We start from the raw sequence: 27,723 nt of genomic DNA, 5'->3' as shown, positions 1-27,723 counted from the left end.
ATAATGGATCACTGGTCTCCAATGTTGAGAAGTGAGAAGCATTGGAATGTATGCTAGGAAGAGCTGTGTACAGTGGCGTAACTATAAATTTTGCTCCCCCCTGCCAAAAAGTTTAAGGTGCCCCCCCCCCCCCCCGAACTCATCTCCAGCGTGTCTCCCCAGCGTGTGAGATACTGTACTGCTGATTCCCTTTGCTCCGATGCATCCCAGGCCGCCCCAGCACGCCCATCCGCCCGCCCATCCTGTACACAATAGCCAATAGCCGGCTCTGTGTATAGTAGTCAATTGAATCAGTGGGGGGGGATTTGTCGTCTATGCCATGGCCGCACCTGCGCTGCGGCTGACTCGCCTCCGGTGCTCAGCCAGCGGGCAGTGGCAGGCAGCAGCGTGTCAGTGCGTCCAGCGAGTGCTGGCACCCACATAGACTCCACTGTGGCTTAGACCCAAGCAGCAGCTGGGGCTGCCTTACAGTAGTTACGCCACTGGCTGTGTATGTTTGTGCCTGTATATCACCCACCCAGGCAGGACAAAATGTTTCCCTCTTATGGGGCCTACATACTTAGCGAGTTTTGCCTATTTTATATACAATTAGACTAGATCCCTTTAGAAATAAGCACAAATCGCTGTGTTTAGGGCCCCCGGCGATGGCAGTGCGAGGTCTCGCGCATCCTTAGTGCCTGAATAGATTTATACCGCATGCAGATCACATACCTCCCAACAGTCCCGATTTTATCGGGACAGTCCCGATTGTCAGGGGCTGTCCCGATGTCCCACCCGCGGGCGGCAGTGTCCCGCGGTGTGGGGGGGCTGTTGGGAGTCCCCCCTGTCGGCTAGTAAGCAGCGGGGAATAAACGCTGTGCGCATGCGCACAGCGTCTATTCCCGCAGCCAGGGGGCTGGGGGCATGGCTAGAGGCTCACAGAGCCTCTGGGTCATGCCCCCATAGCGGCAAAATGGGGGCGTGGCCTCGCGGGGGAGCCGCGAGTATAGGCCACGCCCCCCGAAAATTACAGCACTGTGCAAGACTAGGGGGAGGGGCCAGGCAGAAAGATGTACTTCTGTATAGGGATGGCCTTCAGTGCAGTCGCCAACCATCGATGGCGATACTGCAACCAGCCATCGATAGTAATAAACTATGTGATGGATGACCATCGATAGTTTTACCTATCAATGGTTATATATTTTCTTTGACTGACTGGCCCATGGGCCACTCAGAATGTGGGTGCGGGGCTTCACAGGTGTAAGGGGCGGAGCTATGCTAAGTGTCCCGGCATATTAAAAAAAAACAAATGCAAAACATCGGTTTTGCTGTGCCATTGATGGAGGGAAACCATCTGATTCTCCCCCCCACCGATGGCAAAAGTATTCAACATCGTCCATAAACCATTTCGAATCATTGATGGTCGATGGCCATCCCTGCTTCTGTATAGGTGGGGAAAATCCACATTAAATACAAACCTTGGAAAAGCTGTAAACCTTGTAAAATGAATTAAAAAAGACGGAAACGATTGTAAATATGTTGGATAAACCAGAGATCTTGGGAAGTGTATTGAAAAGCCGGAAAGCATTGTAATTATAATGAAGAAGGAAATCAGGTACTTATGTAGTATCTGGGCGTCCGATTTAGAAATCGGATCGGATCGCATCGCATCGCATGCGACCAAATCGTATGCGATGCGATGGTCAAGATTTTTCCATAGGATTCAATGTTAAAATGGTCTGAGTCCATTTTAACATAGAATTCAAAGGGAAAAAGGGGTCCTTTTCCTTTCCCCACTATCCAAGTGGACATGGAGTTGGATATAAACCTGTGGCGAGCGTAGCGAGCCACCGAGCCCGAAGCGTGGCGAGCGGACACAGAATACTTTTAAAGAAATATGCGTCCCGTCGCGGGGCTCGCTGCGCTCGCCACGCTATATAAAATCAACTCTATGCCCACTTGGATAGTGGGGAAATGAACAGGACCTTCTTAACATTGAATCCTATGCAAAATCGCATCGAATCGCATTGCATCTGATTGTATGCCTTAAGGTAAGGCATACAATCACAAAATCGGACGCCCAGACACTACATAAGTACCGGAAATCATAGTAAATGTATTTAAAAAAAATGCCAGAAACATTGTAGGGACGGCCATCTTCACTATCGAAGGTTGCCACTGATGAGAAAATTGCGAGAGGCCATCGATGGTCACCAATATCTAATGTGAGTCCATCGATGGTTTCACCTATCGATGGTCATCCCTGTTTTTCAGTGAATGGCCTGTTGGCTAATCACAGTCTGAGGGCAAGGCTTCATGGTGTCAGGGGTGGGGCTTCCTGGGAGTCAGGGGCGGAGCTATGCTCATTGTCCCAGAACCTTGAGAAAAGAAAAATAAATCATATATTCTTTACATCGATGGAGGGAAAACAATTGGTTCTCTCCCATTGATGACAAATTCATTCCACATTGATCATAAACCATCGATGATTGTGAATCATCCATGGCCATCCCCAATTGAATATGCCAGAAATCATTGTAAAGTGCATTGAAAAGCCAGGATTCATAGTAAATGCATAAAAAAAAAAAAGGTGAAAATCATGTAAAATGCATTGAAAACACAGAAATAGTATAAAGTGTATTGGAATATGTGTATTATATTAGGATTTCCAGCTTTTGGAATATAGCTTAAAAGGTTTCCGGCTTTGATCCTCTTCCAAATCTCCCATTCCAGTTGGATTGCATAAGTGCATTATGCCTGATGATATGGCTCTGCATGTGATTAGTATGGGTCCTGCCATCCAGAGCCTCCTTGCACCGCCACTAGTTCCGCCTCTGACCCTGCTCCCCTTTCCTAGCACCATCAACCCTCATCATAGCAGTCATCATTTTGGTGCTCCTACCCGCAATATTTTAAATAGAAACAGTGCACACATTCGGTACTCAGCCCAAACAGGGGTGCCAGGAAGGGGCATGGCCACACAATAGTACCCCCAATTCAAATTATGCCACACAGTAGTGCAACTTTATTCACATTATATCATGCAATGGTGTCCCTTATTCACGTTACATCTCACAGTAGTACCACTTTTCCTTATGTACATTACTCCTCACATTATTCACATTATACTCTTAGAAAAAAATCCTTTGAAAATATTGTATTTTAAGCACCTCCATGGCCACACTGCAGCCCAGCACAAAGCAGTGTGTGCTGGGCAGAGGAGAAGAGCTGCAGCTGCTGCTGTCACTTAAGGGGAGGGGGCCGGGGCCCCCACTGGGCCCTTCCATCAGACTTTGGCCTGGGTAATTTGTACCCCCTACCCCTTTCTCTCTGCACCCCTGATAATATCATACAGTAACGCCCCTTACACATGACACACATTATTAATGTCCTTATAACCATAATGCCCCTTACACATTATGCCAACCTTTATTAATGCCCTTCATACACATAATGACACACATACTGCCCCTTACACATAATGAAACATATAAGTTGCACATTATTAATGCCTTTGTCATGTGTATAAAGGCATTAATAATGTACAACATACTGTATGTGTTTCATTATGTGAAACACATGCATTAATGCATTAATATGTCGCACATTATTAATGCATTTATACATGACACACATAATGCCCCTTACACATATGCTGAACACTATTGCACAACCGACCCACCCGCAGACAGCACTCGCACAGCCGCTAACACTGTGATCTCTGCCTCTGCTTGGATACAGATGTTTCCTCATACATCTTGCCTCAATAGGCCATGCAGGCTTGGACAGTTCTGCTAACGTTGGGTGTCTTTTTTGCTGAAAATTCGTCTTGTTTGCATTGTTATGACCAGCACACACAAGGAGCTTCCATACTTTTTTTGTAACTTTCTAGCAATTAGGATTTTTGTCAATGAAAGATTCTAATATGAACTGTGCTTGGCTCCGTTTGGAGTGAGAAATTACTTGTTTTATAAGGAAGGTTGTGTCTTTTTAAGAACTGTGTTTCCCTGACACACATTGCTTTTTTATTACAATTGTTGTAGTTTGAATGTGTACTGTGGACTGAATTGGACTGTGCTTGGCTCTGTTCAGTATAAAGGATTCTGTGCTCTATAAGGAGGTTGTTTTTTTTCTAGGAATTGTGTTTCTTTAACACATATTATGCAGGGTTGCCGACTTTTTCTGTCTCCTATCCGGGAGAAGCCCAGAGAGGAGACTTCCAGCTGCAGGTCGGGGGCGGGGCTTGAGCTTTACATCATTAAGCCCCGCCCCAGGATGTTAAAAACCCCAATTCACGGATCTCTGTGGAGGGGGCGGGGCTAAAATGATGCGATTTTAGCTCCGCCCCCTCCTCGGAGACCCGCGGATTGACGCTTTCAATCCAAAAGGTATGGGGAAGACGCCGCAATCCGGGGGGTGGCGTGGGGGTCCCCCGGAATCCGGGAGGGTTGCCCACCTTTCCGGGGGGCCGGGAGGAGGACCCGATTTTCGGGATCCTCCCGGTAATTCCGGGAGGGTCGGCAACCCTGATATTATGTTGCTTCTGGGACAGAGTTCAAAAACTGTAAAGGTGCATTTGTACGTCTGTATATGCTGCAATATCTGTGATCGCCACACACATGTATTAAGTTGATTATAGGACTCTGCTTTTCGTTGTACCCATTTTACATATGCTGTAATATACTTCAATATTTTGAGATAACTATGCTTTATTAAGAAGCAGAATAATTGGATGACATTGTTGTTATATAGTATCCTCTGTACACACATAGCTCCAGGAACGTGATCCCCACTATGGACTGTGTCACTCTATATCTGTGATTTATAGAGACAGGATTATATGCAACATAAAAAGCTTGAAATATGCATGCAAATATGCATGAAAAATACTTAAAATATGCATGAAAAGTGTTAAAATATGCTACATTAAATAATAAAAAAAGTAATTTTTAACTTGTTTATTTAAAAATCAGCATACAATTAGTTGCAAATAACCCTCAAAAATAGGCCCACAGCATCTGCAGATGTCTAGTGCTGTACACAGGATTTTTTTCTTCCTGGCTGCTACAGCAGACTGCAGCATCCAAAGCTCTTCTTGCATCAACTACTCGGACCCTCATCTCCAGCGCCGATGGATCAAATGTCAGCATCGCGTGTAAGGGCGGCACAGTGGAAGGCTTCCTCCTTGTGCCACATACTCACTGTGACATGGCATTTCCTCCGCGTGATGTCACAGCCCTTCGGCCCACCTCCTCTGCTGCAGAAGTCTATCTCTTGGTGTAAAGTCCCAGGCCAGGAGCAGGCATAGGTTCAGGAGCTTCGTAATGGCATCTGCCCAACTGACTTTTATCAACATGGATTGGCAGCCTAGAACAGTGTCAGACATAGCGTACATACAAGGTTCCCCACACTGCGCACATATTGCCCCGGCCTGCACACTCTACCACTACCTGGCCAGCAGCAGTAGGGCAAAGCAGTGCTTTGACTCGCGGGTGGAAAGGGGGCGGGGCCTAAAATATGCACCATCACTAGATTTTAGGTAAAATATGCAATAACCAGTGAGAATGGGCAAAATATGCAAATGCATATGCAAATATGCAAATGCATATAATCCTGTCTCTAGTGATTTATATACTTTTTCAACTTGCAGCAAACCAACCAAGATTTTAAGGCCCAGACAAGGCCCACCATCTGACCACCCATAGGGAAAAATACATTGTCCCCCACAGGAAAAAAATCAAACTCATTGGACCCCATAGAACAAAAAGAAACACATTGCCCCCCAGATGAACACAGTAAAGTCTGTACCAGGCTCATCTGCTTGCAGAACAAAGGAGAGCATACCTCCCAACATGACCCTCTCCAGGAGGGGCAAATTATTTATGATTAATTATTTATGGACAAAACCAAGGCTGGTGGCTGCCAATCATAAAATATGTCTACAATCAGAAGCAAATAATGCACTTTACCACATAACTGAACCTAAGAAGCACATATAAACACAATCTACTTAATTGTGTGTGTGTATATATATATATATATATATATATATTTAAACCAAAAACAGGGGGGTAGTGGCCTTTTTTCTGCGCTAATATAGGGGCAGCACTTCTCTAATGCCTTGCTGTTAATAAAGGCACGATGGATACAAATAGAAATGGGAAAAATAATAGGAGTGCGCCCTAAGAACAGTTTAACACCACAGAACATGTACACAGTTAAAATGTCTGTATTTATTACAGCAACTAGGTGATTCATCGCGCCCTACGGGCGCTCTTCACACCGTCGTAAGGGGCTGCGCCCCCTTAATTTGTGAACGTTTGTTTATGAGAAAGATGGTTAGAATTGTATGAAAGATGGCCTGTATTGCAACTTGAGTTATAGGTGAAATGTGTTAAATAGAGAGCATATGATGTGGAAGGGGGTGTGTATTGTTTTGTTTAATTAAAAAGCGGTTACAGAGTAAGATGTACATTGATAGTGTGGATGGTACAGTGACATTTGTGGGTGTGTGGGGGGGGGCTGTGTGTGCATGTTGTTTAGGTGTGTGTGTGCAATAGTATAATAGGGTGTTTCTGAGTCAGCGGCTCCCCACTGGCGGAGGTCACGACACAGGAAAACAGGAGGCTGGGTAGTGATAGGGGAGTGTGGGCATAAGGGGGACTAAAGAGGAGGGTGGGAGATACTGTGCAGCTTCTGCCAGTGGGTGAGGGTCCAGCATGGCAGTACAGGAGTACAGGATGGTGGCCCTTAGTCAGTGTCTCCTCCTACTGGGTGGGAGTTTGGGTGCATGAGAGCAGGAGGCTGGGCTATGAGGCATGATAGGGGCATGTGGGCAAAACAGCGTCAGCGACTCCCCAGTGGTGGAAGTTACGGTTCAGGAGATCAGGAAGTTGGGTAGTGATAGGGGTGTGTTAGTATACGGGGTACTAAAGAGGGGCTTAGGGGTGCCGTGAATTGCGGGAGGGGCGCTGGGGGTGCTGTGAATCGCGGGAGAGGGTCCGCAAAGCGTGGGAGGGGGCGTGAATTGCGCGAGGGGGGGTTGCGAATCGAGGGAGGGGGGGTGCGCGGGGGTACGTGAATTGCAGGAGGGGGGGGCACGGGGCGCGATGAATCACCTAGTTGGTTATATATTCTTGTAGAAGGATGGTAGGATGTTGCTGTCATTCAGAATGCGGGAGGGGGGGCGCGGAGGGTTGCAGTGAATCGCGGGAGGGTGGGTCGCGGGGGCGGGGGGTTGCCGCAATGACAGGAGGGGGGGTCAGGGGTGGGGAATCGCGGTAGGGGGGGTCGTGGGGGGCACCGTGAACCGCGGGAGGGGGGGCCCGGGGGGTTGGCGCGAATCGTGGGAGGGGGGGTCGCGGGGTGCCGCGAATCGCAGGAGGGGTGGTGTCACGGGGTGGGGCCGCGAATTGCGGGGGGGTGTGCTGCAAATCGCGGGAGGGGGGTCGCGGGGGGTGCCGCGAATCGCCACAAGAAAAAATCAACACAGAACGTTCAACACATGTAAATGTTGACATAAGTGTGGCACTTCATCGGTGTCCATGTCGACACATGAGAATGAATATGAAAACATTCAAAAAAAGAAAAATAAATCTTCAAAAACTCATGTCAACCTTTTTCATTGTCGACCATAGCCGTGCCAGTGTTTTGCATGTGCCATTTAATCCTGGGGTTGCCGTGAATCGCGCGTGGGGGTGGGGGGTGGGGAGGGAGGAGGTGAGGGGTGTCCGCGAATCACGGGAGGAGGGGTCGTGGGTGGACGCCGTGAATTGCGGGAGGGGGGGTCGCGGGGGGGGGGGGTGTGGGTGCCGCGAATTGTGGGAGGGGGGGTGCGGGGGGTTGCAGTGAATCGCGGGAGGGTGGGTCGCGGGGTTGCCGCAATGACAGGAGGGGGGGTCAGGGGTAGGAAAGCGCGGTAGGGGGGGGTCGTGGGGGGCACCGTGAACCGCAGGAGGGGGGGCCCGGGGGGTGGGCGTGAATCGTGGGAGGGGGGTCGCGGGGTGCCGCGAATCGCAGGAGGGGGGGTGTCACGGGGTGGGGCCGCGAATCGCAGGAGTCACCGGGGGTGCCGCGAATTGCGGGGGGTGTGCTGCAAATCGCGGGAGGGGGGTCGCGGGGGTGCCGCGAATCGCCACAAGAAAAAATCAACACAGAAAGGTCAACACATGTAAATGTTGACATAAGTGTGGCACTTCATTGGTGTCCATGTCGACACATGAGAATGAATATGAAAACATTGAAAAAGTGAAAAATAAATCTTGTCAACCTTTTTCATTGTCGACCATAGCCATGTCAGTGTTTTGCATGTGCCATTTAATCGTGGGGATGCCGTGAATGGGGGGGGGAAGGTGCATACCTCCCAACATGACCCTCTCCAGGAGGGAAACATTGCTCTGTTTCTGGACTTTCTTCTTAATTTATGGATTACCATCACCTGTGCTTAAACACCTTTCTTATCAATTACCCTGTTTAAAACAGGTGATGACAATCATAAATTAAGATGGAAGTCCACAACCCAGCGTTACAGCTCCAGACACACTTTGAGTGACAGATGTAGCCAAATATATAAGAGATTAGTACATAAAAAAACAGTTTTTACATAAAATTTGATGGGTAGATCCAACAGAATGATCCCAGAACAGAAAACGACCCTGTCGTTTTCTGTTCTGGGATCATTCTGTTGGATCTACCCATCAAATTTTATGTAAAAACTGTTTTTTTATGTACTAATTGCTGTAATAAATACAGACATTTTAACTGTGTACATGTTCTGTGGTGTTAAACTGTTCTTAGGGCGCACTCCTATTATTTTTCCCATTTCTATATATATATATTTATTTATTTGGAGCTAGGGGTGCCGTGGAAAAATTATGATACTCTAGGGCAGTGGTTCCCAACCCTGGTCCTCAAGTACCCCCAACAGTGCATGTTTTCCAGGTCTCCACACAGAATCACAAGTGCTACAATTAGCTCCACCTGTGGATCTTTTCAAATGTGCCTGAATAATGAGTGCACCTGCTGGGTGACCTGGAAAACGTGCACTGTTGGGGGTACTTGAGGACCAGGGTTGGGAACCAGTGCTCTAGGGTGCTGAGATCCAAAAAAGATTGGGAACCCCTGTCTTAATGTATGATTGCCATCACCTGTGGTGAAGCACCTGTCTTATTAGTTAACCTGTTCAAAAACAGGTGATGGCAATCATACATTAAGAGGAAAGCCCAGAAACAGAGCATTGTGTCGCTCCTGGAATGGGTCATGTTGGGAGACACCTTATGCTAATGCAAATTGTTTTTAGTGTGTGGAGCCCCATGGGGTAGAGTTACAAATGCCCTCATGTGAATACCATACGATTCACTGCCTAGCTGCCATTATGTTCTTCTAGGGGTCTAATGGGGGCAGTATAATAGCAGGACACCTGAGCAGCACCTCACCTAGCTCCCTGTGTGTCCCTCGCCTTCTCTAAATCCTATTCATGCAGGACTATGCAGTCCCCCGGCAGCTCCTTATGCAACGAGATATTGACCTGGGGCTGACCCCATCGATGTAAGAGAGTCAGCAGCCGCCAACCAATGATGATTAGCGCATGACAATAGGGGGAGGGGCCAGCAGCAAGATCTGGACCCACTGACGTTAGAAAGGGGCGGTCCCATTTGCCCATGATACAGAGACAGGACTGGTGCAGGAAGAGACCAGCTGCACTTGTGATGGTGCCTGTAGACTGGTGCGGACATCTCTAGCCCCGTGACACACTTGACAACCCCTCAGTGCACACAAGTGTACCACAGAGCAGCGGCTGCAATACACTGCTGTATACCTTGTATAAGTGCTCAGGCATTTCCCAAACAGATTATTTAGTTACTATACCAATACCCAGGTGTATGTGTGTATAACTGCAGGCTCTGTTGGGCTGTATTGTTCCTAGTGAGTTCCACCATTGCATCCAGTAAGTCTATATATCTCATACTGTAGCACCTTACTTATTGTATAACTCAGGCATGTCCAACTTTGGCCCTCCAGCTGTTTGAAACTACAAGTCCCAGCATGCCTTGCCACAGTTTTGCTATTAGGGAATGCTAAAACTTTGGCAAGGCATGCTGGGATGTGTAGTTTCAAAACAGCTGGAGGGCCAAGGTTGGACATGCCTGGTATAAATGATATAGTAATAAGGTGACGTGGGGCAAATAAAGGGAATAACAGTCTTGTTCTGAAACAATTAGATTCCTCTGACTCCCAATGTTTATTGATAGAACCCTCCTGTATATCAGACCTGTACGCACGTTATTACATACAGCTGTATATATCAGGGACCTGCTCAGGATTATTTGTGAATAAATGTCCAAGCGCCTCTACCTGCTATGTACAACCGCCTCATACAGTATGCTGCCTTCACACCAATATTATTCCTACACTTTGGGGCTTATGTAATAGGGTTTCGGATGACTGCGTAGGTGGGATCCCAACTAAATGTGTCCCAGATTTTTAGTGACCTAGCCTACCAATTCTATAGTGGGCCACACCTGCCCCAGACTGGCACTTTCTCCTGACCCTGGGACATATCACTATTGGGGTTGGGCACCATGTCATGCACTTGGTCTGGGGAGAATACCCCCACGCTACACCCGGGCACACAGGTCACATGACCTCCAGTCAGCCTGCTGTCCCAAACTATAAACCTGGGCTTTATTTACCAGTCTGTAGTGATGGGAAATTGCCCCAGAGAGTATTTTACTCACAGTAATACAAGGAAAGATCAGTTCTATATACAACATGCTTCTATATTCCCATTATCCACATAGGAGATAACACATAACATAGATGGTACAGAACATATAATACGTTTGCATACCAATGAATATTATTTATTATTCTCGGAGACAATGACATCACATACACAAACAAGTCACATATTGAGTTTATTTGAAAAAATATACAGAACGCTTCCACCTGTATCACAGACATAATGACAGAAGCATTTACACCTCCTACGTATAGATATCTTACATCAGAGGTCACATGTGGGGAGCGCGGTGATGTCATAGGGTCATCGTGGCCAATCCTGATGCAGAGTTGTGTGATGTACAGTAGTGCACAGCCGGGTATCAGCATCTCACTCTCCTGGGAAAATTCCCCAATATTCAGGCCCAACATTTAGGAAGAGCAGAAATGAATCAGGTGCATATGGCATTACATTGCGGGTGCTCCGGGATTTAGGACTTTCGGGAAAAGACTTTTGATTACTAATCACCTGTAGCACGCTGGGACAGTAGGCGGAATAATGAGCAGAATGTAAAGCACATGTAAGCCTTCAGCTTGCTGGCCTATGTGAGCCTTAGTGCCTGATTCAGTCCTGTTAGCGAGGCTGCAATTATTGCAGATGGACAAAACCATGTGCACTGCAGGTGGGGCAGATGTAACAAGTGCAGAGAGAGTTAGATTTGGGGGAGTTATTTTGTTTCTGCGCAGGGTAAATACTGGCTGCTTTAGGGGTGATTCTTGTTGACTCACAATATAGCGATTTCGGCCCCGTCCTGATATTTCGGGGACTGCGTATGCCCTATTATGCACATGTGCAGCCCCCCGTTTGCAAAGGGCTTCGGCGACTTGAATAGTCTCAGAGCTGTTCCCAAGCATTGTGGCGGGTCGTGGGCGGATGAGGGGGAGGTGCATGCTGGCGGCCAGTGGACGCACCCAGGAAAATGCTAGGCATCTCCATGGGGGCGGGCGTTCGGGCGGGTTGCGTCTAATGCACTCAGTAAGATGCAATGTTCGCAGCTTACTGAGCCAACCTGAATCAGGCCCTTTATTCTTACTGTGCAATTTCAGTTTGAACACACCTCACCCAGATGTAACTCTCACTGCACACGTTACATCTGCCCCACCTGCAGCCCAGCATGGTTTTGTCCATCTGCAAACATTGCAGCCTTGCCAACAGGCCTGAATCAGGCCCTCAGTCACTGTTACCACATAGCCTGTGCTCATTGTGCAATGGGCTGCATAAGGTGGGCCTCGGGGCACAGAGAAGGATGTGAGTCCACATTATGCCACCTGCAATGGAACGAGAGAATACATTGGTACAGGTGCAGAAGATACATGACATAATACAATGCAGGTTCTGGTCAGCAGAGATCGTGTAGGGCAATCAGACATAGAATCCTGGCATGTTGGCAGCTGGAACATCTCATCTGCTCATAGAACATTGTAATGCCTGGAGGCAAAGAGCGGGAGTTCCGCACAGGAAAGCCGCGACCAGCCCAAGATATTTACAGCCTGGTCTGGGGACACCAGCATAGGACGATGCAAGACTGGCTTCCATCATGGCTTTCACTCTGATTGCTTAGAACAGGGCTGGGCACACAGTATAGTGACAGTGTAGGGGTGGGGGGCAGTTGCCTTACACCGGCCCTGACCAGGGCCGGCGCCACCACTAGGCAGGACTAGGCATTTGCCTAGGGCGCCGGCCACTGGAGGGTGGCACTGACCCGCCAAGGTACCATAGAGAGGTACCATAAAGCAGGGAGCGGGGAGCAGGTAAGACTGTCATCCTCCCTCTCCCCTCCCCGACCCCCATCCCGCCCGTTAATCAATGCTGCCCGCTCCCTGCTTGGGGGATTTCAGTGTGGCAGTATCGCCTGCAACCCCCCCCCCCCCCCGTGCCGCATCACAGTGCTATCGCACCCTCCCCCCGTGCCGCATCACAGTATTATAGCAACCCCCCACCCCCGTGCCGCATCGCGGGCGGCGGGCAGTGCGGGGGGCTTTGCCTGGGGGCGGGCGGGGGAGCTTTGCCTGGGGCGGGCGGGGGGCTTGCCCTGGCCCTGACCCCATGCTGTGTTTCCACAGCCTGTCACACCCCAGTGCTGGTAGTAGCTTATCACGGACTCCATGCTCATTGTCTACCCCCCCTGGTGCTGCTGCTACCAGCCCAGGCTTTGAGCGAAGAAAGTGGAACGTGCTTATGTTAATCTATGATGTGTTTATTATAAACCCATCACACATTGCCTCCAAATAGCGCTCATTACACCCAACATTAACCAATATATCATTCATCAACATTTTACATAGTGTAGGAATTGAAGATAAAGGCAATAGGGAGAGTGGCAGGGCCAGTGGCGGAACTAGCGGCTAGTAGGCCCAGGTGTAAACATATGCTTTGGGCCCTCACCAACCCACCTCCCCCCACTCTCACTAAAGAAAAACAAGGCGGTTAGTATATTGTTTCAATGAGTGCCCATGGCTGTGCTCACTTATTAACAGTATTTTCCCCACATGACCCCCTGTGTGCCCCAAATGCCACCAGGGTCTGACTAACAGAGTGCAGGAGACCCAGGCAACCGAGAACTGGAAGAGGAGACCTGGCCCTCTGGAGATAGTTTACCATCTCTTCACCTCCACTCCCCCTCCTCCTCTACCACACTCCCCCTCTTCCTCACCTCCACTCTATCCCTCTCTCTCTTATCTATCTCTTCCTTCCTTTCCTATTTTCCTCTCTTCTGCTCTCTCTTCTCCCTGCTCTCTTTCTCCTCTACAGTATCTCTCTTCCCCACCTCTATCCCCACACTTTCCCTCTCTGACAGTATGTACATGGTGCTGTCTACCTCACTTTGGGTATCTCCACCTTTCTCGCCCTGACATTCTCCTCTCTCTCTCTCTCTCTCTCAATTTCTGTCTCTCCCTCTCTTTCATTGTCTCTCTTTCTTTTCTCTTCCTTTATAACCTCTCTCTTTCTGCCCCCCCTCTCTGTCTCTCTCCCTGACCCCAGCGGCATAACTACATTTTGGGCACACCCCCGCCGTTAAAGGGAGGGCGCCCAGCCACCCACCCGCCCCTCCGCCCGCCGCACCAACCCCCGCAAACCCCCCCATCACCCGCAGCCTTACCTAGGTTCAGTACGCGCTGGTCCCGGCTCCCTTCTTCTGCTATGAGGACCACCACAAAATGTCCGCCCTCATACAGCAGTTTCCGAGAACTGTCTGCTAAATGGGGGCGGACATTTTGTGGTGGTCCTTATAGCAGAAGAAGGGAGCCGGGACCAGCGCGTACTAAACCCAGGTAAAGACTGGGGATGGGGGGAGGGGTTTGCGGGAGTTGGTGCGGCGGGCGGCGGGGTGTAACTATAGCACTGCAGCCCCCGGCGCCCGCACATGCATAGCGGTTGCGGGGGCTGCGGTGCTATAGTTACGCCACTGCCTGACACCCTCTATCAATCTCTGCTTCTCCCCCTTTACTCTGTGACCCCTTAACTCCCTGTCTCACCCTGTTACCCTCTTTCTCTCCCCATTTTTCTCCCTGACATTTGTCACAAGTCATTGAAGGACACGTTTCTGTGCATAAAATATATGAATAAATGCGACATTTCACCTTTCTGGAGAATCCTTCATGTGTAGTTTGAGAGGATCTGGAACACGAGACAGTAACCTTGAAAGCAAAGAAAAAAATACTGAGGTCCATATAGCCACAATACAGCAATACTGAACCCTTATATGAGACCCTGTCGTTACCATTTATCTTCTTCCACATCCCGGAAACCTTTAGCAAACGGGTTGCTGGCAATCTTCAGCTGTGTGATCTGTTAATATACAGAGGAAAAATAACTTGTCGTAATAGGTAAGCATTCACTCTTTGTTGTTTCGAAAAAGAGTTGGACATGGACCTCGCTAGCGACCTGCAGGAACATGCAGCGTTAGTGATATAATTGGGCAGCACAGTCGGTGTAATGGTTAGAGCTGGAGTAGCCAACTCCAGTCCTCAAGAGCTACCAACGGTGCATGTTTTCCAGGTCTCCTCACAGAATCACACGTGAAGTAATTAGCTCTACCTGTGGATCTTTTAAAATGTGTTAGTGAGTAATAAGTGTACCTGCTGGGTGAGCTGAAAAACGTGAACTGTTGGTAGCTCTCGAGGACTATGTTGGGTACCACGGGATGCGGTCATTTGTTCTACAGCATGATGGTCGACACCAATAGGTCGACATGGGAAAAGGTCGACATGGGTCTAGGTCGACATAGGAAAAAGTAGACGGTTCTAGGTCGAACGGTCATTAGTTCGACAGGTCATTAGTTCGACAATGTCTAGGTCGACAGTCATAAGGTCGACATGGGGTTTTTCACAGTTTTTTGAGCCAACATGTGCCGACAGGCGGTATTTCATGCCCTACCATCCACTAGGGCATGGTGGGAGAATAAAATAGTGTGCCGAGCGCAGCGAGCGATGCAAGGGGATGCGGTGCACTTGAAACTGTGTCCATGTCGACTCTGTTGACATTCCGGTAAAAAAAAACAGTTAAAATCCCCATGTCGACCTTTTGACTGTCGACATAGACATTGTCGAACTAATGACCTGTCGAACTAATGACCTTTCGACCTAGAACCATGTTGACCTTTTATCCATGTTCACCTAGATTCATGTCGACCTTTTCCCATGTCGACCTAATGACTGTCGACCATCATGCTGTAGACCAAATGATCCCAACCAGGTACCACTGGGTTAGAGCCATGGTGGGATTCGAACCCATGCCTCACAGCACTGGTGATTCCCACCATGGCTCTAACTGTGGAGTCTGTATATTCTCCCCATGCTTGTGTGGGTTTCCTCCCATAATCTAAAAGTATATTTTTTTGTCTCCCAACAAAATTAACCCTAGAATGTCTGTGTGTGCATGTATACGTGGTAGGGAATATAGATTGTAAGCTCCACTAGGCCAGGGACTGCAGATTATGTGCACGCCAGGGCCGTCTTTCTCATTGGGCACAATAGGCACTTGCCATGGGGCCCTAGGGGCCCACCCCTATGGGAAAAACAGCGGGGATCTGGGCAGCAGGGATCAGACGCTGCCCACTGTTAGCAGACGTCTGGATCTTGCCGCTGCCTGAGTGGCAGAACCCAACCGGCTGTAGGACCTCCCATCTCCCGGCCACACCGCCTCCCCCCCTTCTCTTGATGCTCCTGCGTCCCCAGCATGGAGTAAGAACTTAGGAAAGCCAGGCCTCCAGCAGCAAGCTCCGTGCACCGGGCAGGCTGGCACTGGGTCATGGGAGATACTGGGTGTGGGACGTGGAGCGATGTCTCCCGCACTGCTGGGCCGCAACTAGGGGTGAAGGTCTAGGGTGCTGGATGTGATACCCATATGTGCAGGCAGACAGAGCGGAGCCAAATTACTGCCTTCACCCAAAAGACGAAAATCCTAGTTGCAGCCCTGCCTGTGTGTGTGTCTGTGTGTGTGTCTGTGTATGTGTATGTGTGTGCTTGTATTTTTTTTATATTCTTTTAATTAACTACTGTATGCATTGTTACCATAGCAGTCTCACGTCTTCTTGTAGTCGTTATTAATGACTATAAGAAGTGGATTGGTTCAGGAGTACTTATTTGTTACTGTATGCATTCTGATAAGCTGTGCAGTTTAGGGATACATCTATAATGTTTTGTCCCAATTCCTCATTTTGCCATCGTCTGAGTCATAGAATTGGGGAATCCAACATGTTGGAAATCCCTGCTTTGCTGATTCCAACCCCAAAAGTATTGGTATCAGTAGCATGCTGAATTTTCCCTATTCCCTGGCAGATTGTCAATCATATATGTCTGCCAATCATCAGATGGACGATGGAAAGTTGCAGCATTGAAGTATGGCCACATAAGGTAAATGCCCTATTGCAGCCCTGCACCATCTCTCCCAATGCTTTCATACAGTAGATGGCTATTAGCAGCACGCTGATTGGTGAACAGCTCTCAGCCATCCACCAATCCAATCAGCATGCTGACAGACATTCACCTCCTGGCTGCAGGCTGGGAGGTAGGGAGAGAATGCTTCTTGACCCTAGAATTGTGGAGCCCAGGGCAGCTGCCCACTATACCTACTGAGAATGAGGATAACCTGTGTGACTTGGAAGGTGCAGTATGGAGAATGTAGGACGCCTACTCCACCTCCTTATCCGTGTCTGTGCCTAGATTGTGGCAGAGGTCGTGTTAGGGGATAGCTGCACCCGATGTCACACAGGAAAAGCAGAGTGGGCTGGGGTGATATGTGTGTATGGTTGGGGGATTGGAAGTACCAGGAAGAGGGAAAGTTTTGGGGTGGAACGAGGAGGATGAGCGGATATTGACGATTCCTCGGTGCCCAGACTGAGGAGGGCAGGGAAGAGTTCACGGGAGGATGAATAATGCAGCCGTGGGGACTATATAGCTTACTCTATGATTCTGATATGCGGTGACTGCTATAAACTGAGTCTCCGGAAACACGAAGGAAACAAAGTTCTGCGCAGCGCGCGCCTCTCCCCCCTGACGCCGGTCTGACAGCAGGATATGGAGCCTTGGTTGGTAGCAATGCATGGAGTTCAGTATTATCTACATGGCGACAGGAGAAGAATGATCACTTCACAGGGAACATACGGTGTATATATATATATATATATATACACACACATATATACATATATATGGATCACACTTCACTTTGCAGCATTTGCCAGATCACATATGACAGAGACCACAAATACACCAACTGGCGACTAGTTCTGCATGTTTTATACATTGTATACAGTATTTAGATAGATGTATTTCTATGTCTCTGCGCTGGATTCCTCTTACTAATACTTTGTTATATGTCACAATGTTGTCACATGACTCAAAGGCTGTACAGACAACATTACATTTATATATGTTTTTGACGTACAAGTGGAGCAGCAGGGCCAGGAACAGACACCTTGGGGCCCGGTACACTTGTAACTCTCAGGCCCCTTCTCGTCCTTAACATCCTCTGCTCAAATTGAACCCAAGAAACATGTGGTGGATATATGGCAATCCACACACATTATGCATCACTGCAGTCCCCACACATTATACCACACTGCAAGTGGGAAGGGGGATATATAGCCTTTGAGTAAAAAGAAATATAAAAATATATGATACAGCCAGTACAGGCTATGGCGGGTGAGCCAGTGACAGGGACTATAGAGAGGTAGGGCAGGGGGGCAGAGGCGGTCCTGCAGCGATGCATAACCCACAGCAGAGAGAGCCGGCATCGGGAAGGGTGATCCCTGGAGAGGACAAGGGCCTGTGCAGTGCTGTGAGCTGCTGACCTGTAAGGAGCGGGGGCTGCGCAGCTGTGTGACCAGGAATGGCGCCAGGAGAGCCAGGCTCCTCCAAGTCCCCTACTGCTGCCACCTGCCAGAGAGAAGGGAACCGCGCTGCCCCCACTAGCTGCCAACCACAGGAGGAGAGAACAGAATGATGTGTTCTGCCGAGGTGTCCTACATAGTGCCTGCCTGTGGAGGAGCCGAGAGGGTGAAGACTAGAACCTCAAGGAAGAAGGTGCTGAGGGGGTAAATTACCTGGGAGCACACCCAGCCGGAGGATTCCCCCGGGGTTGCTCCGAAGAAGATAGAGGACGCAGCAAGGGGAGACCAAGGCGCGCAGGCACCGCGGAGGACACCCTCTCTCGAGGAACCAGAAGTGTGGAGGACACGCAAAGGACCCCTAGCTGGAGAGACCTGTAGAAGCCCCCTCAGTGGTGCGGAGCTGCCCTGTGAGCTGCCTGCCCGAAAGTGAGCTTTGAACACGAGGCAACATCATGGACAGGAGCTGCGCAGAGGACAGGAGACAGCCCAGCGGAGGAGAGGACAGAGGAAGATCCCCAGCCTGATAGGAGCCCGGGGTGGACGCTGAGGCCGACCCAGAACAGCACGACAGGCGGAGCCGAGGACGACCCAGCACCTCCTGCTGCAGGTCAGGAGCCGAAGACACAACTAGCAGAGAAGTAACTGTCACTGATTTACAGAAGAGGAACTATCTGGGATAATTAAAAAGTTCTGTAACACAATGCAGTAACTGTAATTGAAGGGGATCTATGCCACAGTCATTACACCGCACTTGCAAACTTCATGTTACAGTGGTTTGGTGCGATGCGCAGCATCCCGGGTGTGCTGTGGTGCAAGTCCAAAAGGAGTTGTGGGTGAGACAGAGAAGCGCTACAGGTGGCGGGGAGTACCACCTTATCCCGGGTGCTTGTGCCCCTCCTTCCTGATATTGCCACATAGTCCTTACGCTGCCATCTCTGCCCATGGCATTCCTCCGCCCCACGAGGCTGCCCCATAGAATTCCACTGCCCATAGTATTCCTTCCCTTCCTCCGCCCCTAGCATTATGCTGCCCACTCTGCCCCCTAGCATTCCACTGCCCACACTTAGGTCGACAGTCATTAGGTCAACACCGTTGGGTCGACAGGTAGCAAGGTCGACATGTGTGAAGGTCAACAGGTGTCTAGGTCGACATGGGACAAGGTCGACATGGGTTTTGGTCGACAAATGCGTTAGGTATACATGGGTTAGGTCGACAGTTCAACATGGGGTTTTTTCAGGTTTTTTTTCCCCGAATGTCGACCCAGTCGACATGGACACAGTTGGAAGTCAACTGCAGCCCCTCACATCGCTTGCTTCGGGCACACTATTTTACTCTCCCACCATGCCCTAGTGCAGGGGTCCTCAAACTTTTTAAATCGGGGGCCAGTTCACTGTCCCTGAGACTGTTGGAGGGCCGGACTTGGGTGTGTATGGCCATTTTTTTTAAACAGAAAGGCGAACGCAGGAGGGTTGTATCGAATATATATATATATATATATATATATATATACACACTGCGCAGCATGCACTGTACATCCCCCGCCCCTGTCTGTTGTGGTGGCTGCCGTTACTGTGTACAATTGTACACAGTAATGGCAGCCACCACAACAGACAGGGGCGGGGGATGTACAGTGCATGCTGAGTGGTGTACACACACATATATATATATATGTACATATATTTAAATATGTTAGTATAAAAAAAAACGCACCTCTAACAATAAGAACACAGTCAAGAGTAGACTGTGTGCGGACTGGGACACTGTCAGTGTCTGCTCAGTCAGTGCCACTGCTCCCTCCCTGCTGGCTTCTCGTCCGGCTCCTCTCTCCGGATTCTCTCCTCTCTGCAGCCGCAGCGTGTGACGTGATGACGTCACACGCATAGGAGAAGCTTATGCAGGGAGACAGGACGGACCAGCAGACACTGCTGCTTCCCCTGACGTCCCAGGCCACTCCCCCGCCCGTCCAGCCAGCCTGCCCGGCGTCCATCCTCCCAGCAAGTGACGCAAGTGAGAGGGATTGCCGCTTGGGCAGCGGCAAACCAGGCGGGCCGGATAAAAGTCCTCAGCGGGCCGCATCTGGCCCGCGGGCCGTAGTTTGAGGACCCCTGCCCTAGTGGATGGTAGGGCATGAAATACCACCTGTCGGCACAAAAAACAGTGTAAAAACCCATATCGACCTAACCCATGTCGACCTAGACACCTGTCGACCTTCATCCATGTTGACCTTGCTGCCTGTCGACCCAACAGTGTTGACCTAATGACTGTCGACCTAACTGTGGTTGATAATACGACCGTATCCCGAGCTCATCACGGGTGGAGGGTAATGCTGTGTACACACGGGGAAATATGATTGCTGGAGATATATTGCTAGCAATATATCCCCAGCAATCATATTGCTCAGTGTCTCCTTGTCATCAGCGATGACAAGGAGACACTGCTACGGGGCGGAGGGGGAGCGCAGCAGCAGCAGACGCTGCTGCTGTCACTTTGATGGGAGGAGGGAGGGAGCAGCCACACGGGGCTGGGGAGATCAATGCTGATCTCCCCGGCGCTGACCTCTCGGCACAGCGATCGCGGGGAAAGCCGCTGGTCGCAGGAGCATGCTCCTGCGACCAGTGACCATTAGGCAGTGCACACGGGAGCACGCAGCTGGCGATTTATCGCCACCTGCGCTCCAAATCACTGGCAATATGGTCCCTCAGCGACCATATTCCCAGCGATTTCACACAATATTGCTCCCGTGTGTACACACCTTAAGTGTTAAATGTACTCTATTATATATATATGTAGTTTTGTATTTGTTATTTGATCCTGAAGACGGGGGCTGCGACCCCAAAAAGTAGATCTCCTATGGATTAAAATTTGTCCTACCTTTTCTACAAACAATAAAGTCTCTGAATGCCGCTTTCTTCGTTCATCCATCTCTCTCTCTCTCTCTCTCTCTCTCTCTCTCTCTCTCTCTCTCTCTCTCAGAAAGAATAAGCAGCACTCACCAGTCTGTAGTTGGTACAACCTCCATTGGCAGACCTCTCCCACTGCCCACTCTGCCCATAGTATTCATTCCCTTCCTCCGCCCCTAGCATTAAGCTGCCCCCTGTGCCCCCTAGCATTCCACTGCCCTCTCTGTCCCCTAGCATTCCACTGCCCTCTCTGCCCCCTAGCATTCTGCTGCTCACTCTGCCCCATGGCATTCCACTGCCCATTCTGCCCCATAGCATTCAGCTGCCCACTCTGCCCCATGGCATTCCGCTGCCCACTCTGCCCTGTAGACCTTCCGCTACCCACTCTGCCCCATAGCATTCAGCTGCCCACTCTGCACATTGCATTCCCTACCCCCATAGTATTCCTCCACCCCATAACATACCGCTGTCCACTCTGCCGCATAGCATTCCGCTGCCGACTCTGCCCCATGGCATTCTGCTGGCGACTGCCCCATGGCATTCTGCTGCCCACTCTGCCCTGTAGACCTTCCGCTACCCGCTCTGCCCCATAGCATTCAGCTGCCCACTCTGCACATTGCATTCCCTACCCCCATAGTATTCCTCCACCCCATAACATACCGCTGTCCACTCTGCCACATAGCATTCCGCTGCCGACTCTGCCCCATGGCATTCCGCTGCCGACTCTGCCCCATGGCATTCCGCTGCCCGCTCTGCCCTGTAGATCTTCTGCTACCTGCTCTGCTTCATAGCATTCAGCTGCCCACTCTGCCCCATACTATACAACTGCCCACTCTGCCCCATAGCATTCCTCCGCCCAATAGCATTCCGCTGCCCATTCTGCCCCATAGCATTCCTCCGCCCACTCTGCCCCATAGCATTCCTCCACCCCATAGCATTCTTAGTGTTCCTTCTAGGAACCGGGGCAGGCAGGGCGCCGCTGCAAGGGGGGCATCGTCAAGGGGGCGGACTGGGCCCGCCGTCGTCACTGTTCTGGGTGGTCCCGTGCCGCCTACGTCACAAAAGGGGCGTGCCCGGGCTGCGTCGTGACGAAAAGGGGCGGGCCCGGCTGCCGTCGTCAGGAATAGGGGCGGGCCCGGCCAGCATTGTCATTGAAGGGGGCAGGCCCGGCCGCACCAAAGGCTCTCCGCTGCCGGGGAAGCTCCGGGTACCGCTATATACTGCGGCGCTGGGCTTCCCTGATATCACGATAAGAGGAGGCAGGCTGTTTTAGCGGGGCGCTGCCAGAGGGGCAGGGCGCATTATTCTAACACTAATTCTGCTGCCTACTCTGCCCATAGCAAAACATCCCCCCCCCTTGCATTACTCCACCTCATAGCATTATGCTGCTCTCTCTGCCGCATAGCATTCGACTGTCCGATAGTATTCGACTGCCCACTCTGCCCAATAGCATTAATCTGCCCCATAGCAATGTGATGCCCACTCTGCCCCATAGCATTCCTCTGCCCCATAGCAATGTGATGCCCACTCTGCCCCATAGCATTCCTCTGCCACATCCCCATAGCAATGTGACGCTCACTCTGCCCCATAGCATTATAATGCCCACTCTGCCCCATAGCATTCCTCTGCCACATCCCCATAGCAATGTGACGCTCAGTCTGCCCCATAGCATTCCGTTGGCCACTCTGTCCCATAGCATTCTGCTGACCACTCTCACCGATAGACCTAGCACTGTCCACACTACCCAGAAGCCCGCTGGCCACTCTGCCCTTTAGGCCTTCTGCTGCTCACTCTGCCCATACCACTACCGCTGCCTACTCTGCCCATAGACCTTCCACTGCACGCCAGTGTTTCTGCTCAAAAAGGGTTTGGTTTGCACTAACTCCCCTGTTAGTTGCCTACACAGACTGAGTGGCTGCTAAAACAGATCCAGCCTCAAGCCCGCGGTGGCAGCACCTGGATGCACTACTGTCCTAAAGAATGTATCTTCTACTGCAGTTACTCCTCTCACCTCCCCCTCGTCCCCGCTGCATCCGGGGTCCTTGAGGTTTCGCTCGCTCATCCCGCTGCTCACGGATGTTCTAGGCTGGAAAAGTGAAGGTTCCCATCAATGGGAGAGGGGTACTGGCCACAGCTCCAATGTTACTGTTACTTTGGCTGAGGCGGGAGAAGGCACGAACGCATTGGAGCAGCTGTGAGAGGAGCGGTACCAGTGCTGTGAGGACAGAGGAGCATTACCACCAGAGCCAGCCTATTTGTGTTGTGAAAACATAAAATGTAAATGTAATGTTCTCAGGAGTTTTTACTTATGCCCTTTGTTGTGCAGGGGGAGCAGCCTGTGGTGTTCTGTTATTGTGCAGGAGGAGCAGTCTGTTGTGTCATGTTATTATACATTGGGAGCAGCCTGTGGGGTCCAGATTGTTTTATATTCTGTAACTAGGTGATTCATCGCGCCCTACGGGCGCTCTTCACACCGTCGTAAGGGGCTGCGCCCCCTTAATTTGTGAACGTTTGTATATGAGAAATATGGTTAGAATTGTATGAAAGATGCCCTGTATTGCAACTTAGGTGTCCGCGAATCGCGGGAGGGGGGGTCGCGGAGGGTGCCGCGAATTGCAGGAGGGGGGGTCGCGGGGGGGTGCCGCGAATTGCAGGAGGGGGGGTTGTGGGGGGGTGGATGCTGCGAATCGCGGGAGGGGAGGGATTGCAGAGAATCGCGGGAGGGGGGTCGCGGGGTGGGTTGCCGCAAATCGCGGGAGGGGGGTTACGGGGGCGGGGGTTGCGGCGAATCATGGTAGGGGGGGTCGCGGGGGGTGTGCCGTGAATCACGGGAGGGGGGGTCACGGGGTGGGGTGTCGAGAATCGCGGGGGGGTGTGTGCCGTGAATCGCGGGAGTGGGGGTTGCGGGGGGGTGTGACGCGAATCGCCACAAGAAAAAATCAACACAGAAAGGTCAACACATGTAAATGTTGACATAAGTGTGGCACTTCATTGGTGTCCATGTTGACACATGAGAATGAATATGAAAACATTCAAAAAATGAAAAAAAAACTTCAAAAACTCATGTCAACCTTTTTCATTGTCGACCATAGCCATGTCAGTGTTTTCCATGTGCAATTTAATTCTGGAGCTGCCGCGAATCGCGGGGGGGTGCCGCGAATTGCGGGAGGGGGGGTCGCGGGGGTGGGTGCCGCAAATCGCGGGAGGGGGGGTTACGGGGCGGGGGTTGCGGCGAATCATGGGAGGGGGGGTCGCGGGGGTGTGCCGTGAATCACGGGAGGGGGGGGGTCACGGGGTGGGGTGCCGAGAATCGCGGGGGAGGTGTGTGTGTGTGTGCCGTAAAATCGCGGGAGTGGGGGGTGTGGGGGGGGGGGGTGACGCAAATCGCCACAAGAAAAAAATCAACACAGAAAGGTCAACACATGTAAATGTTGACATAAGTGTGGCACTTCATTGGTGTCCATGTCGACACATGAGAATGAATATGAAAATATTCAAAAAATGAAAAAAAAAACATCAAAAACTCATGTCAACCTTTTTCATTGTCGACCATAGCCATGTCAGTGTTTTCCATGTGCAATTTAATTCTGGAGCTGCCGCGAATCACGGGGGGTGCCGCGAATTGCGGGAGGGGGGGGGGCGCGGGGTTGGGTGCCGCGAATCGCGGGAGGGCGGGGTTCACAGGGGTTCTGGTGGGGGGTTGCCGCGAATTGCGGGAGGTGGGGGGTCATGGGGGGTGCCGCGAATCGCGGGAGGGGGGGTTGCGGGGGGGTGGGACGCGAATCGCCACAAGAAAAAATCAACACAGAAAGGTCAACACATGTAAATGTTGACATAAGTGTGCCACTTCATTGGTGTCCATGTTGACACATGACAATGAATATGAAAACATTCAAAAAATGAAATAAATCTTCAAAAACTCATGTCAACCTTTTTCATTGTCGACCATAGCCGTGCCAGTGTTTTGCATGTGCCATTTAATCCTGGGGCTGCCGCGAATCGCGGGGGGTGCCGCGATTTGCGGGAGGGGGGGGGTTGCGGGGGGTGGGTGCCGCGAATCGCGGGAGAGCGGGGTTCATGGGGGTTCCGGTGGGGGTTGCCGCGAATTGCGGGAGGGGGGGGGGTCGTGGGGGGGTGCTGGGGTGCCGCGAATCGCCGGAGGGGGGGTTGCGGGGGGGGTGACGCGAATCGCCACAAGAAAAAAATCAACACAGAAAGGTCAACACATGTAAATGTTGACATAAGTGTGGCACTTCATTGGTGTCCATGTCGACACATGAGAATGAAAATATTCAAAAAATGACAAAAAAACTTCAAAAACTCATGTCAACCTTTTTCATTGTCGACCATAGCCATGTCAGTGTTTTCCATGTGCAATTTAATTCTGGAGCTGCCGCGAATCACGGGGGGGGTGCCGCGAATTGCGGGAGGGGGGGTCGCGGGGGTGGGTGCCGCGAATCGCGGGAGGGCGGGGTTCACAGGGGTTCCGGTGGGGGGTTGCCGCGAATTGCGGGAGGTGGGGGGTCACGGGGGGTGCCGTGAATCACGGGAGGGGGGTCACGGGGTGGGGTGCCGAGAATCGCGGGGGAGGTGTGTGTGTGTGTGCCGTGAATCGCGGGAGTGGGGGGGGTGTGACGCGAATCGCCGCAAGAAAAAATCAACACAGAAAGGTCAACACATGTAAATGTTGACATAAGTGTGCCACTTCATTGGTGTCCATGTCGACACATGACAATGAATATGAACAAATTAAAAAAATTAAAAATAAATCTTCAAAAACTCATGTCAACCTTTTTCATTGTCGACCATAGCCATGTCAGTATTTTGCATGTGCCATTTAATCCTGGGGCTGCTGCAAATTGCGGGGGGGGGGGGGGGGGGTGTGCCGCGAATCGCGGGAGGGGGGTCGCATGGGGGGTGCCGCCAATCGTGCAAGGGGGGGGCGCGGGGGGGGGTTCTTTTTGCCGCGAATCGCGGGAGGGAGGACACGGGGTGGTGTTTTTTCAGCAAATCGGGGGGGGGGGGGGGTGTCACGGGGGAGGGTTTGCCGCGATTCGCGGGAGGGGGGGGTCGCGGGGTGGTGGTTATGCCGCGAATTGCAGGAGGGGTCGTGGGGGGGTTCTTTTTGCAGCGAATCGCGGGAGGGGGGGTCGCGGGGGTGTTTTTGCCGCGAATCGCGGGAGGGGGGGGGGCACGCGGGGGGGGGGAGGTTTTGCCGCAAATCGCGGGAGGGGGGCGCTCACCTGGTGGCTGTGGAGTAGCAGTGCTGGGCAACATGGGAAGGCAGTGGGTGTCTGGCACTGTCTGTGGGCTCACTGGGCTGGTTCTCTGTCACATACCTCCCAATATGACCCTCTCCAGGAAGGACACAATGCTCTGTTTCTAGACTTCCCCTTAATGTATGATTGCCATCACCTGTTTTAAACAGGTTAATTTCTCAGAAAGGTGTTCAGCACAGATGAAGGCAATCACACATTAAGAGGAAAGTCCAGGAACAGAGCGTTATAGACACAGACACCCACTTTGAGTGACAGATGTAGCCAAATATATAGGAGATGGGCATTATGTTGTGTTCCATAATGTGTAATGGGCTTTACAATGTGTTCCATAATGTGTAATGCCTCCTTTCCATGAGACCACGCCCCCTTTTTGCCGCGCAAGGGTCCCGCCTACAGCAGGTGGGCCTGTGTGCTCAAAATGCCAGGGCCGATTTCTGGTCCCAGTCCGGCCCTGGTGTTGGTGAGGTCAGGGGTGCGCTACAGTGATTGCGTGTGCTGGAAGGGACCTGACCGGTAATGTAGGAATGCTTAAATCCAGCAATGATCGAACTACTGCGCATGTGTATGACTGCGCATCACGCATGTACAAGGGTGAATAACGACAGAAATTGTGTATGGGTCAAAAACAGATCCCCCTGCAGTATGACTGACAGGAAGCTGGCGTTGGGGGTGTAACCTGCCATATAGAAGGAGTAGCCCCTACATTTTTGTAGGCATCTACCTACCAGAAGGGAGTCCCAGCACCGTTTCAGGTACCAAATAGCAGTTTGGCTGGTTGTATTGTTGCGCTAATGCCTTATGAATATTTTATTTCTGTAATGATGATTTATGCAGTCCTATGATAACCACATATGATCCTATCACCACTCTGTGCCCCGCAGGACCATCTGGTGTGCTTCCCCCCGGTACGCTGGCAATGGGGGCAGACAACGGGCTAACCATTGGTCACATGGAGATTGCAGTAGTTTGGATGGAGACGTGTTACCAGATGCACAAGCAGATAGACCCCGGCCTGAGCATTGAGATCTCCTAATCCTCACTGCATGCTGGCAGTGGGAGCGAGGACATTGACATCAAGGTAAGCGGCCCACCCCTAGAATGCTCATTTCAAAGGGGTTCTGTATGTACTACAAGGAGGTACATATGGAAACCTGTACTGGGGGGGGGGGTTGCATATGGGAACCTGTACTTGAGGGGGGGGGTACATATGGATCCCTGTACTGGGGGGAGAGGAGAGGTACATATGGGAACCTGTACTGTGGGGGATGGGAGGTTTATATGGGAACCTGTACTGGGGGGAGAGGAGTGGTGCATATGGGAACCTGTAAAGCGGAGGATGGGAGGTATATATGGGAACCTGTATTGAAGTGTGGGGGGGGGGGGGGGTTTACATATGGGAACCTGTACTGAAGTGGGGGGGGGGCTGGGGTTTACATATGGGAACCTGTACAG

General features: G+C 51.0%; 1 protein-coding gene across 1 annotated transcript; it reads right to left on the bottom strand.

The window, feature by feature from the left end:
• Positions 1 to 10,861: 10,861 nt before the first annotated feature.
• Positions 10,862 to 18,211, bottom strand: LOC146006930 (T-box transcription factor TBX10-like). The gene is made up of 5 exons (XM_083145366.1): positions 18,054 to 18,211; positions 17,164 to 17,319; positions 14,481 to 14,548; positions 14,341 to 14,397; positions 10,862 to 12,027 (listed from the first exon to the last, which is right to left on the bottom strand). Exons 2-5 carry the CDS (start codon positions 17,302 to 17,304, stop codon positions 11,958 to 11,960), a joined length of 336 nt encoding a protein of 111 aa, XP_083001492.1. The 5' UTR covers positions 17,305 to 17,319; positions 18,054 to 18,211; the 3' UTR covers positions 10,862 to 11,957.
• Positions 18,212 to 27,723: the final 9,512 nt, after the last annotated feature.

This window comes from Crinia signifera, chromosome 6 (genome assembly GCF_055691185.1).
Source record: "Crinia signifera chromosome 6, ASM5569118v1, whole genome shotgun sequence".
Classification (NCBI taxonomy): domain Eukaryota; kingdom Metazoa; phylum Chordata; class Amphibia; order Anura; family Myobatrachidae; genus Crinia; species Crinia signifera.
Note: the sequence above shows the minus strand (reverse complement) of the source record. Positions and strands in the feature narration are given on the sequence as shown.